Source organism: Heterodontus francisci, chromosome 24 (assembly GCF_036365525.1).
Source record: "Heterodontus francisci isolate sHetFra1 chromosome 24, sHetFra1.hap1, whole genome shotgun sequence".
NCBI classification, from domain to species: domain Eukaryota; kingdom Metazoa; phylum Chordata; class Chondrichthyes; order Heterodontiformes; family Heterodontidae; genus Heterodontus; species Heterodontus francisci.
This window is the reverse complement of record NC_090394.1, coordinates 41,080,416-41,096,792: the sequence shown is the minus strand read 5'-3', so window position 1 is coordinate 41,096,792 and position 16,377 is coordinate 41,080,416. Positions and strand designations below refer to the sequence as shown.

At 45.0% G+C, this 16,377-nt stretch overlaps 2 protein-coding genes across 6 annotated transcripts in view; one reads left to right on the top strand and one right to left on the bottom strand.

The window, feature by feature from the left end:
* Positions 1–12,801, top strand: part of si:ch211-14k19.8 (mucin-2) — a 42,234-nt gene extending 29,433 nt beyond the window's left edge. The window contains exons 7-11 of the mRNA XM_068056019.1: positions 738–900; positions 2,798–2,989; positions 8,116–8,343; positions 9,941–10,094; positions 11,246–12,801. Coding sequence (XP_067912120.1) covers positions 738–900; positions 2,798–2,989; positions 8,116–8,343; positions 9,941–10,094; positions 11,246–11,320 — 812 coding nt within the window. The 3' untranslated portion in view covers positions 11,321–12,801. The remainder of the gene's footprint in view (positions 1–737; positions 901–2,797; positions 2,990–8,115; positions 8,344–9,940; positions 10,095–11,245) is intronic.
* LOC137383332 (trinucleotide repeat-containing gene 6A protein-like) overlaps positions 11,752–16,377 on the bottom strand; it is a 193,173-nt gene continuing 188,547 nt past the window's right edge. For all 5 annotated transcript variants that reach the window (XM_068056022.1, XM_068056025.1, XM_068056024.1 and 2 more), the window contains one exon: positions 11,752–13,803. In XM_068056022.1, coding sequence (XP_067912123.1) covers positions 13,431–13,803 — 373 coding nt within the window. In that variant the 3' untranslated portion in view covers positions 11,752–13,430. The remainder of the gene's footprint in view (positions 13,804–16,377) is intronic.

The window sequence follows — 16,377 nt, the reverse complement described above, 5'->3', positions numbered from 1 at the left end:
GATTTAACTGAGGTGTTTAAGATGATTAAAGGATATGATAAAGTAGATAGAGAGAGAAATATTTCCTCTGGTGGGTGGAGTGCAGAACAAAGGGGCATGACCTTAAATTTAGAGCTAGGCGTTCAGGGATGAATCACTTTCACACAAAGAGGAGTGGAATCTGGGTCTTTTTTATTTGTTTCATGGGATGTGAGCGTCGCTGGCAAGGCGAGCATTTGTTGCCCATCTGTAATTGCCCTTGAGTAGGTAATTGTGAGCTGCCTTATTGAATTTCTGCAGACCATCTGATGCAGGTGCACCCACAGTGCTGTTAGGGAAGGTGTTCCAAGATTTTGATCCAGCGACAGTGAAGGAATGGTGATATATTTCCAAGTCAGGATGATGTGTGGCTTGGAGGGGAACTTGCCTGCCAGCTTGACTCTTTCCCCCAAAAAGGCTGTGGATGCTGTGGATCAATTGGAAATTTCATAACTGAATTCAAAAGATTTTTGTTGGGTAAGGGTATTAAAGGTTGCAGAAGCAAGGTGGATAGATGGAGTTAAGATACAGACAGGATCTAATTGAATAACTTCCTCCTGTTTATTTACTGTTGTTTTCAAATTCCTACTTAGTTTGAGGGGCTGAAGAGTTCCCCTGGACCTGACCCAGCAAAAGTCAGCAGGAAAGGAGGGCGAGAAATCCCCTCAAATAATAATAAATAAAATTAACTGTTTGTGCTTTTTCATCTTTGTCTGCAGAGGATTTCATTGCTTTGTGTGGTGAGGTGTTTTCCTGCCAGACTGGGTTCTACTGCATTCACAGCGAGACGAAGAATGTGAGCTGTACCTCCCTTTGCCATGCTGACTACTGCAAAAACAGCGGTATCTGCACTCACAACCGGGGCCAGGGGCCCATGTGCCAGTAAGTGACACATTTTTCCACTCGTTCAGGGTGGTTGTTGGCTTCAGTCTGGGCCAGGAAACTTTAACAACCTTGTGCCAGCTGCTATCTGACTTATCTCAAACCTTGGAACAAGAGTAGTCCATTTAACACCTTGAGTCTGTTCAGCCGTTCAGTGAGATTGTCGCTGATCTGTGACCTAACTCCACATATCTGCCTTTGCCTCATATCCTTTAATGCTTCTGGTTAACAAAAATCTATCACTCTCAGTTTCAAAATTAATAATTGATCTAACATCAATTGCCATTTGCAGAAGAGAGATGCAAACTTCTACCACCCTTTGCGTGCAGAAGTGTTTCTTAATTTCATTCCTGAAAGGTCTGGCTCTAATTTTTAGACTATGCCCTCAGTCCTAGACTCCCCAACTAGTAGAAATAGTTTCTCCCAATCTACCCTATCTGATCCCCTTAATATCTTGAAATCACCCCTTGACTTTCTAAATTCATAGAAATTTAGAAAATAGGAACAGGAGTAGGCCGTTCAGCCCTTCAGGCCTGCTCCGCCATTCAAAAAGGATCATGGTTGATCGTCTAATTCAGTACCCTGTTCCCGCTTTCTCCCCATATCCCTTGATCCCTTTGGCATTAAGAAATATATCTATCTCCTTCTTGAATATATTTAATGTCTTGGCCTCCACTGCCTTCTGCGGTAGAGAATTCCACAGGTTCAGTCTCCACTGTCTTCTGCGGTAGAGAATACCACAGGTTCACCACCCTCTGAGTGAAGAAATTTCTCCTCATCTCGGTTCTAAATGGCATACCCCATATCCTGAGACTGTGACCCCTGGTTCTGGACTCCACAGCCCTCGGGAACATCCTCCCTGCATCTAGCCTGTTTAGTCCAGTTAGAATTTAATAGGTTTCTATGAGATCCCCTCTCATTCTAAACTCTAGTGAATATAGGCCTAGTCGACCCAATCTCTCCTCATACATCAATCCTGCCATCCCAGGAATCAGCCTAGTAAATCTTCTTTGCACTCCCTCCATGGCAAGAATGTCCTTCCTCAGAAAAGGAGACCAAAACTGCACACACTACTCCAGATGTGGTCTCACCAAGGCCCTGTATAACTGCAGTAAGACATCCTTGCTCCTGTACTCAAATCCTCTTGCAATGAAGGCCAACATACCATTCGCCTTCCTAACTGCTTGCTGCACCTGACTGCTTGCTTTTAGTGACTGATGTACAAGGACACCCAGGTCTTGTTGCACCTCCCCCTCATTTAAGAGAATGCAGCCCTAGTTTGTTTAATCTCACCTTGTAGCTTAATCTTTTGTCTAGGTATCATTCTAGTAAATGTACGCTGCACAATATATCCTTCCTAAGGTGTGCTGCCCAGAACTATTAACAGTGCTCCAGGTAACAAGCTCATGAGAACACTACCACCTGCAAGTCACACACCATCCTGACTTGGAAATCTATCACTGTCCCTTTATCAGCACTGGGTCAAAATCCTGGAATTCCCTACCTAATAGCACTCTGGTTCAAGAAGGCAGCTCAATACCATCTTCTCAAGGGCAATTAGGGATGGGCAATAAATGCTGGCCGATTAATCTCATGAATAAATAAATTTGGAAAAAAAAAAGAGGCCGTAGATTTAAGATAATTGGCAAAAGAACTGGGGGGAAATGAGGAGTTTTTTTTAGAGGGTTGCTGTGATCTGGAATGCACTCACTGAAAGGGTGGTAGAAACAGATTCCATAGGAACTTTCAATAGGCAGACATATATTTGAAGAGCACTAATTTGTTGGGTTACGACGAAAAAGCTGGTGCGGGACTTAATTGGACAGCTCTTTCAAACAGCTGGCACAAGCATGATGGATTGAAGCCTCGAATGAAGAATCATCATATTTTATTGCAGGTGCCCTGTGGGCATTGATTACTGGTTCATGGGTCCCAGGTGTGACCACAGAATGACCCGGCAGAGCCTGATCGGAATTGCGTTCGGTGTCGTGCTCAGTCTCCTGGTTGTCATGGCAGCTGTCGCATTCGCTGTCCTGAGGAGGTTCAAGATCTTGTCGATTGAGGCTAAAATCGACCAGACGAAAAGCAGGTAAGAGAAACACCCAGTACAGCTGGTTCCATGTCTGTCAACCGAGTTTAGAGCAACCCTAGAGAGAAGGTGGGAATGGTTCATGATGGAATGGGAGATGTAAGAAGATCTGTAACATACCTCTGGGTTCAAACCCCCAATTTTCCTGCAACTGGAAGGGATCTGTTGGGCCGAATGGCTTGTTTCTCTGCTGTAAATACTATTAATACATTGTAACAGTGTCTGCTGTGATATCTGAAAATTCATGGCAGCAGTTTTAAATTCTATCCGTGGCCCTTCCCCAAGAGCATGGTATCACCCAAATGACCCCCCTGAAGGCGAAAAGCTTGGCCGCTCCTGCTCTCAGTGCTATATTTGCAGCGTGCACTATGATTCCCTGAGGATCTTGCTACTTCCATTTTGAAATACTACCAGCTAAATAAAATTTTGCACCTCAGAGATCAAAGGTGATGGATTTAATTAACATGGAAATAACACCAAAAACCATTGAAATAGAGAAGTAGCTGCATGGGATTCCTGAGAATGGGAAGAGCCATGATGATAGAAGGAAACATGGGGTAATGGCTCATTAATCACAGGAGTCTGACCTGCTTCTCACTGGGGCACAGACAGGGCTGATTTATGAGGCATGAGCACTGCTTCATCTGCCACACCTCCAAAGGTTAATTAGTACCAGCAAGTTGTGCAAATTGCCTCATTAATATGTATGGTTTACTGGTCTCTGTGCCTCTTGGTTATGTCCTTATCGGTTGCTGTTCAGACAGATTTAAAGAAGTAGATTTAATAAACAGATTTATTCTTTCAGTCAAAATACCTTACAGAAGGCAGCAGCATAAAGGACACAAGTGAGACACTGTCTTCTCGCTGTTTCTATCCTTCGCTCTCTCTGTTGGTTTCTGCCTGCCTCTGTTTCTATTTGTCTATCTCACTGTTTCTCATTCATAGAATGCTTACAGCACAGGAGACCATTTAGTCCGTCTTGTCTGTGCCAGCTCTCTGCAATAACAACTCAACTAGTCCCATTCCCCTGCCCTTTACCCATAGCCCTGAAAATGTTTTCTCTTCAAGAGCTTATCCAATTCCCTTTTGAAAATCATGATTGAATTTGCCCCCACTCTCAGCTCTCAGCCAGTGCATTCCAGATCCTAACCACTCACTGCATAAAAACGTTTTTCCTCATGTTGCCGTTAGTTCTTTTGCCAATCACCTTAAATCAGTGTCCTCTGGTTCAGAAACTGGGACAGTTTCTCTCTTTCTACTCTGTTGAGACTCCTCATGATTTCGAACATCTATAAGCAAACCTTCTCTCCACCTCTTCTCTGAGAGCAGCCCCAGCTTCTCCAGTCTATCCGTGTAACCGAAGTCCCTTATGCCTGGAACCATTCTCGTAAATATTTTCTGGACTGTCTCTAGTGCCTAAAGTGTGGTGCCCAGAATTGGACACAATACTCGAGTTGAAGCCGAACCAGTGTTTTATACAGATTCATCATAACTTTCTTGCTTTTGTACTCTATGGCTAGGATTTTATCCAGGTGACAGGGTTTCGACATGCATCAAAAGTGACTCCAAGAACTCTGCGTCGTCTTTTCTGTTAGAGGCCTGCTGAATCAAGTGCCAACTGGACAAACAGTAGATCAAGGACCCTGGCAATGGAAGTCCAGCCCTCTGAGAGGCCGGCAGCTCTTTAACTGAGCAGCGCCACCGTGGAGACAGTGGCTGCTGCTGGTGGAGCACCCACCTGAGGCCTAGGACCGGCGCTGGACCCAGGCCACAGCTAGGGGGGGGGAGAGGTCATGTGAGGAAGGGGGTTGTGGGGGTGGGCGGGGGGGGGGGGGTTGGGTCTCAGCAGGCGCCTCCCCCTTCCCGATGCCAGGTCCCTGGTTCAGGCACTGCCCCTTTTAATGAGGGACATTCTTCCTACCAAAATGTATTACTTCATACTTCTCTGCATTAAATTTCATCTACCATGTCCGCCTATTCCAGCAGCCTATGTCCTCTTGAAGTCTATCACTATCCTTCTCACAGTTCATAATATTTCTGTGTCTCTGTCGCACTGTCCCTCCCTCTTTATCCATCTCTTTCTTCTCTCCCTCCTCCTTTCTGTCATTCTTTCCATTTCCCTCTCATGATCACAAGGAAGAGGAGTGATGTTTGAGTGCTGTGGAAAGTGTAGGGAGGGAATGGGACAGAGAGAGTGAAAGGAATGGATGGAGCAAGGAGGTGGAAATGTGGCAGTGAGACAGAATGGGATCCGGGCTCAGCACTCCATGTACTTCTGAGATCTACAGACCAGGAAGATTCCAAGATCCATCCTGTTTGTCTTAGCTAGGGCAGCAGTCGGGGAATGAGAATTGGCCTCAGTGCCCTGAGCTGGGTGAATGGGGGCACGGAAGGGGTGGGAGAAAATCAGACTGGATTTATAGTCAGAAGAAAAGTCACAAACTGAAAAATAAATCGGAAAGGCTGCAGCCCAGTCAGTGAGTGGAGCGAAGAGTTAATAAACTAGAACACAAGCTCAGACAGGGCCTAAAGACCAGGCTTCCTCCCAGTCCGCTTGCATCAAGGAGCTCCTTGTTTCCTGCTCCCCTGAGCTGCATTTCCTTAGCTGCTAATCTCAAACATTTGGTTTCAGTACTAGCAACCGGGATTGTATCACTTAGAGCTGGAGGAATCTCACTCCCGGCTTATGAACAGGGTCTGTGTTTGCTATGGCAGCCTACCCTTCCTCCCTGCTTCCTTCCCAGTCCCTCCCTCTCTCTTCCTTCCCACTCCCCTCCTCCTCATCCTCCCTCTTCCCCCACCCACCCCCTCTTGCCTGGTCCAAGTGGCCAATGAAAGTTAGTTGGTTGCACTGCAATTAACAACTAGACAGACAGTGAGATTACCCATTCAGACAGTGAGTTTATCTACAACTATATTGAAGAGGTGGGGGCTATGTCACGGGATGGTTGCAGTGTTTGATTCTCGATACAACCACTTCTGGTGCTGCATTGAAACCTGCGGTGTTCAGTTCAGTTTGTGGCACAGCTGGACATGACTTGCTACTAACTTTCAAAACCAGTCGGGTTTAATAACAGTCCCATCAACACTGCCTGATTAGCCTGTCACTGTACCATGTTCCCAAATCTGAAATGATTAGTTTGGGACATTGTCATCCAGCACAGTGCCTTTTTACAGACTACCCACTCCGGAATGTAGAAAATGAGGCATGTTGCTGGAAGCGGATGTTTCCTCGACTCCAACTATGCAGCAGCTAAAACTTTACAAGTCCTTGAAGCCTGTCTTGAATTTTCCCTTTTATTGTTTGAATTTTGCTAACAAGCCCCAGGGAGTCGGAGAGAAACAAAGACATGCACAGCAGCACAGATCTGAGCAACTTATCCTCGGTTAATCACTTAGAAACCTTTCAGGGATCCACAGTCCAATGGAAATGTGTGTACGTATACACGCACACACTCAAATACATATGTATATATACACATATTTGTGTCTGAGCCACTAGCCCAGTGTGTGAAAAGACAGTGTTTTTCCCACTGTCCCATCATGTGGAAGAACAGTGTCTGACCTCCCCGTAACAGCCCCATCCTCTCAAGAGTTTCATTTTTTGTTCCCTCTCCCTCTGACTTTGTTCGAAAACCAGCTAGAAGGTGACAGACCCCAGAAAAGGCATCCAGAAAAGTGATGGAAGGAGTTGTCGACAGTGCTATCTAATGGCACTTACTCAGCAATAATCTGCTCACTGATGCTCAGTTTGGGTCTGCCAGGGCCACTCAACTCCTAACCTTGGACCAAACATGGACAAAAGAGCTGAACTCCAGAGATGAGGTGAGAGTGACAGCCCTTGACATCAAGGCAGCATTTGACAGAGTGTGGCATCAAGGAACCCTAGCAAAACTGGAATCAAGGAGAAAAATCTTCGCTGGTTGGAGTCATACCTAGCACAAAGGAAGACAGTTGTGGTTGTTGGAGGTTAAGCATCTCAGTCCCAGGACAACACTGCAGGAGTCCCTCAGGTTAGTGTCCGAGGCCCAACCATCTTTAGCTGCTTTATCAATGATCTTCCCTCCACCATGAGGACAGAAGTGATGATTGCTCCATTCGCGACTCTTCAGATACTGAAGCAGTCCATGCCCGTATGCAGCAAGACCTGGACAACATTCAGGCTTGGGCTGAGAAGTGGCAAGTTACATTCGCATCACACAAGTGCTAGACAATGACCATTTCAAACAGGAGAGAATCCAACCATCTCCCCTTTACATTCAATGGCATTACCATGGTTGAATCCCCCACTAACAACATTCTTGAGGTTACCATTGACCAGAACCTGAACTGGACCAGCCATATAAGTACTGTAGCTACAAGAGCAGGTCAGAGGCTGGGAATTCTGTGGCGAGTAACTCACCTCCTGACTCACCAAAGCTTGTCCACGATCTACAAGGCACAAGTCAGGAGTTTGATGGACTACTCTCCACTTGCCTTGATGGGTACAGCTCCAATAACGCTCAAGAAGCTTGACACCATCCAGGACAATGTCGCCCGCTTTATTGGCACCCCATTTACCACCTATACACAGTGACAGCAGCGTGTACCAGCTACCAAGATGTACTGCAGCAACTGACCCAGGCTCCTTTGACAGCATCTTCCAAACCTGCGACCGCTACCACCTAAAAGGAGCAGATGCATGGAAACACTACCACCTGCAAGTTCCTCTCCAAGCCACACACCACCCTGACGTGGAATTACATCACCATTCCTCTACTGTCGCTGGGTCCAACGCCCTTCCTAACAACACTGAGTGTACCTACACCACATGGACTGTAGCAGTTCAAGGCAGCTCACCACCACCTCAAGAGCAATTAAGGAAGGGCAATAAATGCTGGCTGAGCCAGCGACACATACCGTGAAAGAATTTTTAAAAATATGCGGTATGGAACTGTCATGCAGTGCCATCCCACAATGGCAGAGCTGGGGCCCAGAACTGACTAGTGGACAGAAACATGGGTAGAAACTCTAGCCCCCACCTGCCCCCTATCATCCTATACAAAGCTTGGACTGAGTGCCCAGGGACCAGACTCAAACACTTTCAGGAAGGAATGTTCTGAGTTTTGTATTTTTTTTCTCTCCAGTTACAGGCGCTTCAGTCGGTTTGATGATTTCTCCAATCAATACCAATCCCAGTCCTGGCTCAACTACTCAGTCAACTCGTTGGATAATCCCGGTTTCAGTAACTCAGATGAACTGATCCACCTGCAGATGTTGGACAGGAGTTACTACTCCTGTCATGAGGAGTCTGTGACCGGTACCTACAGCAGCTGGAGGAGAGCCCCACATGGTCACTCAACCTTCAGGCACAGGTAAAGATCATTCATAATAAAACAAGCTACAAAGGAAAATGGTGGAATATCATTAAAAGTTAGCAACAAGAAAAAAAAACACATCAAAGCACAGACTGTCCAGTCAAGGTCTGAGTCTCTGATGCCCAACTCTCCAATCAAAGAAAGATAGGTTTACACTTACATCCACCATCTACAAGGCACAAGTACAGGAGTGTTTTGGAATGGGATACCTTTCTCATCTCAGGACGTTCCAAAATTGCACACAGCAAGAGCCCACCAACAGCAACATGATAATGACCAGATAATTTATTTTAAGCGATATTAGTTGAAGGATAAATATGAGTCAGGACACCGGGTATAAATTTTCCTGCTCTTCAGAATAGTGTAATTGGATCTTTTATTTGGATCCACCAGAGAAGGCAGCCAGGGCCTCAGTTTAATGTCTCATCCAAAAGCCATTTCCAACAGTACAGCACTCCTTCAGTACTGCTCTGGAGTGTGAGCCTGGAATTTGTGCCTAAGCCTCTGGAATGGGACTGAAACCCACAATCTTATGACTCAGAGGCGCGTCTGTGACCGATTGAGCCATGGCTGGCTGAAAGCCTGTCTCTGGTACCCAAACCCTCCATCCCCTTCCAACATCACATCCCAACCTGGTAGATTGTAAATGTTTCTCAGAAATTGGGCTCCGCCTGCCTGTGACGGTTGCTACCAAAAAGACATTTGTTTGATGGTACCTGTCAGGTTTGCAACTGTTTATTGGATAGCAAGAGGCTCAGTTTTGCTGCTGTTGGTTGAAGTTCTCAGTTGGTGGGTGGATGTTGGGAAGTTTGGCATGATCCTGAAATAACATCTGCACCAAGATTCGGGTGGTGACTGGGGGGGGGGGGGGGGGGGCGCGGCGTGAGGGACAAACAATGCTGCCCCACTGCAACAGACCAGTCCCATCCCCTCGTCACCCTGCATTGTCAAAGGGTACGCAGTAGCTTTTTCCTTTAACCTTAATCTGGTTAATTATGGAGGAGCTGCTCAGAACCCAGCCTCAGAAGGTTAGAGGGTTAATCTGCGTGTGCAGTTGTCCTGATAGCACTGAATAATTACTGGTGTCAGCTCCACCCACTTAATCTTAAGGCAACGAAGGTCTGTGATTTATATGATGCACAGTGTCGACTGCAATTTACACAATCCTCTGCCCAGACTCAGCAAGACAACACTCTCTAACAGTGTCTGATCTTTGTGGAGGAATGGCTCATTGGGTGAGGGGGCCATATCACGTTATTGAGCCAAGGGCAGACTCCTTTGAGCCTCAACATTGGCCGTGTTGTGTCTGCTGATCCCAGGTCAAGTGGTTGAGAAACAGAGGGATGTGGAAGGGGAAAAGAGATAGGGGAAGGAGGGGGGAGAAACATCACTCCAGGTTTCCATGCCTGATCACAACCCCGTTGGAAAGCGTGCATGCAGATGTGGGCAGAGGACTGCTGCTGAAGGTCAGTTAGAACCTTCGGCTTCGCACAGCCAACTGCTAACTACCACAGTGACTTATCGCTCAGAGTACTCGGAATGCTGGATGTATCCAAAGGAAGCAATTTTCTCAGTTAACTATTTTTTGCTTCAGTTTACAAAACAACCTGGATGTCAGTATCAGCAGCATGCACGAGTACGCTGGGGACTCCGGGAAAGCCAGTGACTTGTCGGTTTACAGCTGGCCCGTTGAACCTTTCCAGTGGTCACCTGTTCCGTTCCTGTACCAGCTGAGTAGGGACAAGCCTGTGAGTATCTTCCTTCGATCCAGTTTGCTCCCTATTGTATTTTCTTGGAATAATGCCCCAGATTATCTGCCTGCTTCCAGACCATCAGCAGGAGGCACTGAGTACCCAGACACAAATGCCTTGGGATGATCTTTCCTCCCTGCAGGAAGATGCCATTGTTTCCACTCAGGTCAGGAAGCAAGTTGAGCAGGGCTTAAGTGTCTGTCCTCCATGTCAGCACTCATTGATACCCAAATGTAAACACCATACACAAATCCAGATCACCAAAGCAGAGATTCTGCAGTCCAACTGAATGGTCTGATCCTGTCCCCTTACTATAGTGAAGTTAGTTTGTTCAGCCAAGAAGCAGTGAGATGTGTTAGAGATAATTTACAAAGGCTCAGACAAAATGCTTAATCTCAATCTGCAACTTACTTTGCTAAAATCATACATTCCCAGAAAAGTCAGTCACTGCATGCTTCAGCAAAAGCAATGAGTGACACCTGCACCAGACATCTTGAAGGAGCCGATAAATTAGCAAAATATTTGGTTAATATTTTTAACACTAATTTCAAATCTGATTTTAGGCTGAACTTGGACAGTTTATTAAAATTACTAACTTACACCAGTAGAGATTCTTGTGATGTTAGGACAGAGCAATCATATCAACACTCAACAGATTTGTTACAATGGAATGAAAATGTGCATGTTTCATTTAGAGTCTGGGCCATGACGCCTTTTCTGTGGTAGTTTAACTAGGGGTCACTCACTGTCTGGTGTACCACAACAGCACAGCCAGCATCTGTGGAACTGGACCCAGCCCACAATCTGTGCTAGCAGGAGAGAAGGGTGGGGGGAATAACTGGAGCTAAAGAAAAGACAAAAGGGGGCATTAATTATAGGAAAGCATAAATTATAGAAGAACATTTTGGAGGAATTTAACACAAGAGTGAGTATGTGGAACTCACTGCTACTTGGAATGGTTGAAGCATTGATGTATTTAAGGGGATGCTTGATGTATACATGAGAGAGAAATGATGAGGGATACAAGTCCAACCTGCGAAGAGGAGGCTCGTGATATAGACACCTGCATTAACTAGTTGGGCTGAATGGCCTGTTTCTGTGCTGTAGATTCCATGCAAAAAAAAAAACACATCACTTCTTCCTTGCAGTTTAAAGCCAGGAGGCCTCGTTCATACTGTGAAGGGATGGAACTAGTGAGCATGGAAAGAAACTGGACAGCTTGAAAACATGCGGAAAAATCATCATCCTTTTCCTGAAGGTCAGGCATGTTTTCCTCTGCTTGGGTTGGGAGCAGTACACCCACCACCACACTATCTTTTTCCATGTTATTGTACTGGATGCACTGTGCAAAAACAATCAGCCGAATACTTGGCTTTGGAGTTTAATGTCGCTCCCATGAGTGCAAGCTTCCTGTGGAACCAGGTTACGGCAGCAGATTAAAACAACACGCATCTGCTGACTGCACTCTGACCTCGGGCTTGTGCTGAACAGCAAGCCCTTTTGCTTTGTGTATACACGGGACAGGGCACCTTGCTCAAACTTTAAAAAATCATACACAGCTTTGAAGTTTGGATGAAGACACTGCAAGAAGAGAGACATCACTGTCCAGAGATAAAATCAAAGCAAATAAATGACAGAAGAGAAGGAATATAAATGCTGAGCAGCGAAAAATGTCATGATTTATTAATATTTGAAGTAACTTCATAATTCAACACAACCAAATTATACATTTTACAATCACATTCTATTTGTAAACAGTTAAAAAGCCACTGACTTGTTTGCATCTTCCAACAGACAGTTATAACGAAGGCAATGAAATGGTGGCATTGTCTGCAGTGTTAAAATCGTGTCCTGGTTTGTCTGCTCTCTGTACAAGCACGAATGAATACATTTAGTGGCAAAAAACAAAACAAAAAGTGTAAAAACTCGTTTTCTGTAGAACTCTTATATGCAAACTCTTACATTTAAAACGGCCTCTTACGGATGAACAGTATGATTCTGTAAACCACCAGAGCTGGTTACAGTATGCATAGTTACAGATCTCAGCCAGTTTTTCTTAAGTACAACAGTCAATTGGACACAGTCACAATAGCAAAATACATTTAGCCACTCGATAATGGGAATATAAAGGAGGGAAAAAAGTATATATACTACAACATGTCAGCAAAATCCACCTTCACTCACTATTATAAAAAGACAGCAATTTCAAAGCAATAACTGGAAACTCCGGCTTTAAGCAGTTTAACTTGGCAAAAAGTAACTTTTACAGAGCAGTTTAATTCAGTGCTAAAAGTTGGGGGTTTCCTACACAAATCTACCAGGAGTTTCTAACTTGTTGGAGGCGGGGAGGGGGGAAACTATTTCCTGAGAACCATGCTCTCTCTCGTTTCAGGATATAGAGGAATAGAAAAAAAAAGAACATGGTCAAAACACTGTTCAATATTCCCAGAGATAGAACATCTTCATCTGCAATTTTTTTTGTAATTTTTTAAACTTTTTTTAAATTTTTTTAAATTTTTATGAATGATGGAAGAGTAAACATTTCCCCTCGAAAGTCTGTAAACAAGAGGGCACGACCAGGGCACCTCCAAAAAAAATATGAAAGCTCTATTGAAAGTGCTGTACCCTCCTGGCTTGCAGGGTGGGGTTGCAAGTCACAGCTGCTGCCCACAGTGTCACACTGTAGAGATTAAATTCTTTAGGTTTTCTTTTATCATCTTATTAAAACGTTTTGAAAAGAAACAGGTTGGTGCAATACTTTTTGAAACTGCAAGGTCAGTATGATAACTTGACCTTGCTCTACAATACCACATTAAGGTAAGTACATGTCAAGGCATATTAAAGAGCACACTTTTTTGTCCATTTTTTTTTCCTTGCTAAAAGAACATCCTTGAGTAAACATTTACACTTGAACTACCCTCTCCCCCCCCACCCCGCCCTATTGCCAATCGGACAGGGAGACAGTACTCAGTGCAGATTAACAGCTCACACTCCCATCAGCCAACTCAAATAAAGTTTTGGAATTTAAGGAACTAACATGATGAGTGCACACAAACTAGCTCATTTGAAGCAGTTTTTTTTTCTTTTTAAATGGATAGCACTATCTGGAAGTATAAATATATACTTTTTCACATTTTTTTTTTAAACTATTGGCCTGCATGATTCAAGTATTAAAACTGATATGTTCTGGGCTAAAAGAAAGTGGAAATAAAGGTGCAGAACGGAACATTTCCACAGGTGACCCCTTTTCCCCATCTCTCTCGTGCTGTAGGTGAAAAGTCCGATTAGTGCTGCTTTTCATGTCGAGGTCACAGTTTGAGTCATGAGTAAAGTTCAGATGGACTCTCCACCTCCGAGGTGGTCAACAGGGAGGAAAGCATTGATGGGGGAGGGGCTGCCGATTCCCCGCGTGTCATTGCTGCTTGGGGTTCCCCACAGGCTAGTGGAATAATTGGGGGTGCCCCAGAGTGAAGTGCCGTGGAGGTCTCCACTACCTGTTCCTGACAGCCCAGCACCATTCCAGTGATTGAGATCATTGCGGTTTGAGAATGGGTGGGAACTGTCAATGGATGCGATACGGTTCTGGCTGGATCCCAGAGATTGCCAGCTCAGAGATGGCGTCAGCGACTGGCCTTGTGCAAAGAAGCGATTAATCTCGTCTTCACTGGCAAACTCAGCAAGAATGGTAGTGTTCCCTAAAACACACCTGTAAGTCAAGGAGAAAGGAGTCAATCGCAGTTAACAATTTGTATGCATACAGCACCTTGAAATTAAAGAAACAAGCCATGGTGCTTTACAAAGGGGATCAGAAAAAAAATTAAAAGAAACTGACGTAAGCCATTTAGCAGAGATGAATAAGTGATCAATAGCTGGTTTGAAAATGTGGGTTTTAAGAAGGTTTGCAAAGCAGGAGAGGGAAGTGGAGAAGCGGAAGGGAGAAGAGAGAAGCAGAAAATGAGCTTTGTCGCCTTGACGTTGTGTTGAAGGAAATTTTATTAATCTACAACAAACAGTGCAAGATCACAGAGATGGTCAAAGGAAGAGCAGAGCATCAGTATATCTGTGGAGGCCCCAAGATATATTCTTGGGTGGACTCCAGGGGCTTGTGTATAAAGGTGGGAAGAGAATCCATTGCTGGAAATGCACTGACTAGGTTCAGATAAACAGGACTGGAACCATGTCTGCCCATCTCAGAGTCAGGCAGTGGAGGGGATGAGAGGAGAGGGAGGAGGATATCAGGTTAATCATATAATGCGGTTGGCTACTGCACAGAGGATTTGTGGCGTAAACCAGGACGGCCTCTGCTTTGTGAAGAGCAGAAGCCAGGCTTAAAGGAGTCAAACTGGAATCTTCATCAGAGACAAGTACAGACCTGGAAAGCAACATGTCAAAGCCCCAAGAGACAGGGAAGTTAGAGGTGGTGCAGTACTTGGAGAGGGCAGACAGGTTCAGGGTTGGAATTTAGACGGGTAAGGCTGCTGGTCTTGAAAGTGAAAGGCACAGTGAAGAGAGAGCTATTAACAGTGTTAGTCAGGGTAATTGAACCGTCAGAAACTGGATGGCGAGGAGAAGGTGGATGTTATGGACAAGATGAGCTTGGACAGTACAGAAACTGTATAGGGGGAATGACAGGAGCAAGGAGCCGTGAACAATTTGGTTGAACAAAATCAAAGGCGAGAGCGCAGTTCAGCAAACCAATGGCAGCACAGCTGTTGTAATGGGTAGAAGGCCAAAGGAGAGAGGTTGGTGGTTGGGGGTAAATAGGGGGTATGTTGGTGGCAAAGGAGATGGGAAAGTGGCTAACGGCGGCCTTGGCTGTTGTAACATTCAAAATCCCTGCATCACCAAATGTACTTCAACCCAGCATCTTTCACAGCAGATTAAAGGCTGGTTAAACCTCAGTATCTATCAGTCCCACAGAACTCCTGCCTCTAGTGGATCCTTCCTCTTCAACTGATAACACACGCTGAACAAATCAGAAATTGCTGTAGGTGAAGAACATAAGACCATACGGTCCTTCGAGCCTGCTCCGCCATTCAATACAATCATGGCTGATCTTCTGCCTCAACTCCACCTTTCCGCCTGCTCCCCATATCCCTTGATTCCCCGAGAGACCAAAAATCTAAGTGTTAAATACACTCAACGATGGAGCAGTCACAACCCTCTGGGGTAGAGAATTCCAAAGATTCACAAGCCTCAGTGAAGAAATTTCTGTGCATCTTATTCCTACATGATCAACCCCTTATCCTGAGACTCTGCCCCCATGTTCTAGATTCTGCAGCCAGGGGAAACCACCTCAGTGTCTACCCTGTTAAGCCCCTAAAGAATCTTGTATGTTTCAATGAGATCAACTCTCTCTCTTCTAAACTCCAGAGTATAGGCCCAATTTACTCAGCCCCTCATCCCAGGAACTAATCTAGTGAACTGCACCACCTCCAAAGCAAGTATATCCTTCCTTAGAAATGGAGACAAAAACAAAGTATAGTACTCCAGGTGCGGTCTCACCCACGCCCTATACAGTTGCAGCCAAACGTCCTTATTGTTGCACTCCAATCCCCTGGTATTAAAGGCCAACATGCCATTTGCCCTCCTAATTGCTTGCTATACCTGCATGTGGTCCTTGTACAAGTACAACACAAAAAGGAACCCAAAAATCTTCTACCAGCAAGTAAACGGGTAGTAAGAGATGCAGTGAGTCCTATTAGGGACATAGAGGGTAATATACACTTAGAGGCACAGGGCTAGGCCAGAATACTTAAGGAATACTTTGTATCAGTGTTTACTAAGGAAGAGGAATCTGCCAAAATATCAGTAGAAGTGAAGACAGTAGAGGAAATGGATAGGGGAAAAATTGAGAGGGAGGAGGTACTGGAAAGGTTGGCTATGCTTAGGGTAGATAAGTCACCTGGTCCAAATGGCTTGCATCCCAGTTTGTTAAAGAAAGTGGGGGTGGAGATAGCGCAAGGGTTTGCCATAATCTTCCAATCTTTCCCAGATATGGGGGAGGTGCCAGAGGATTGGAGAGTGGCAAATGTGACACCTTTATTCCAGAAAGGGTATAAGGACATTCCGAGCAACTACAGGCCAGTTAGTTTCAGTGGTGGGTAAGGTTTCAGAAACAATAATCAGGGGGAAAAAAAACCAACAAGCACTTGGAGAGGTTTGAGTTAATTAAGGATAGCCAGCACAGATTTGTAAAAGGCAGATCATCCTTGACTAATTGAATTTTTGATGAAGTAACAGAGAAGGTTGATGAAGAGAATGTGTGGATGTTATCCAT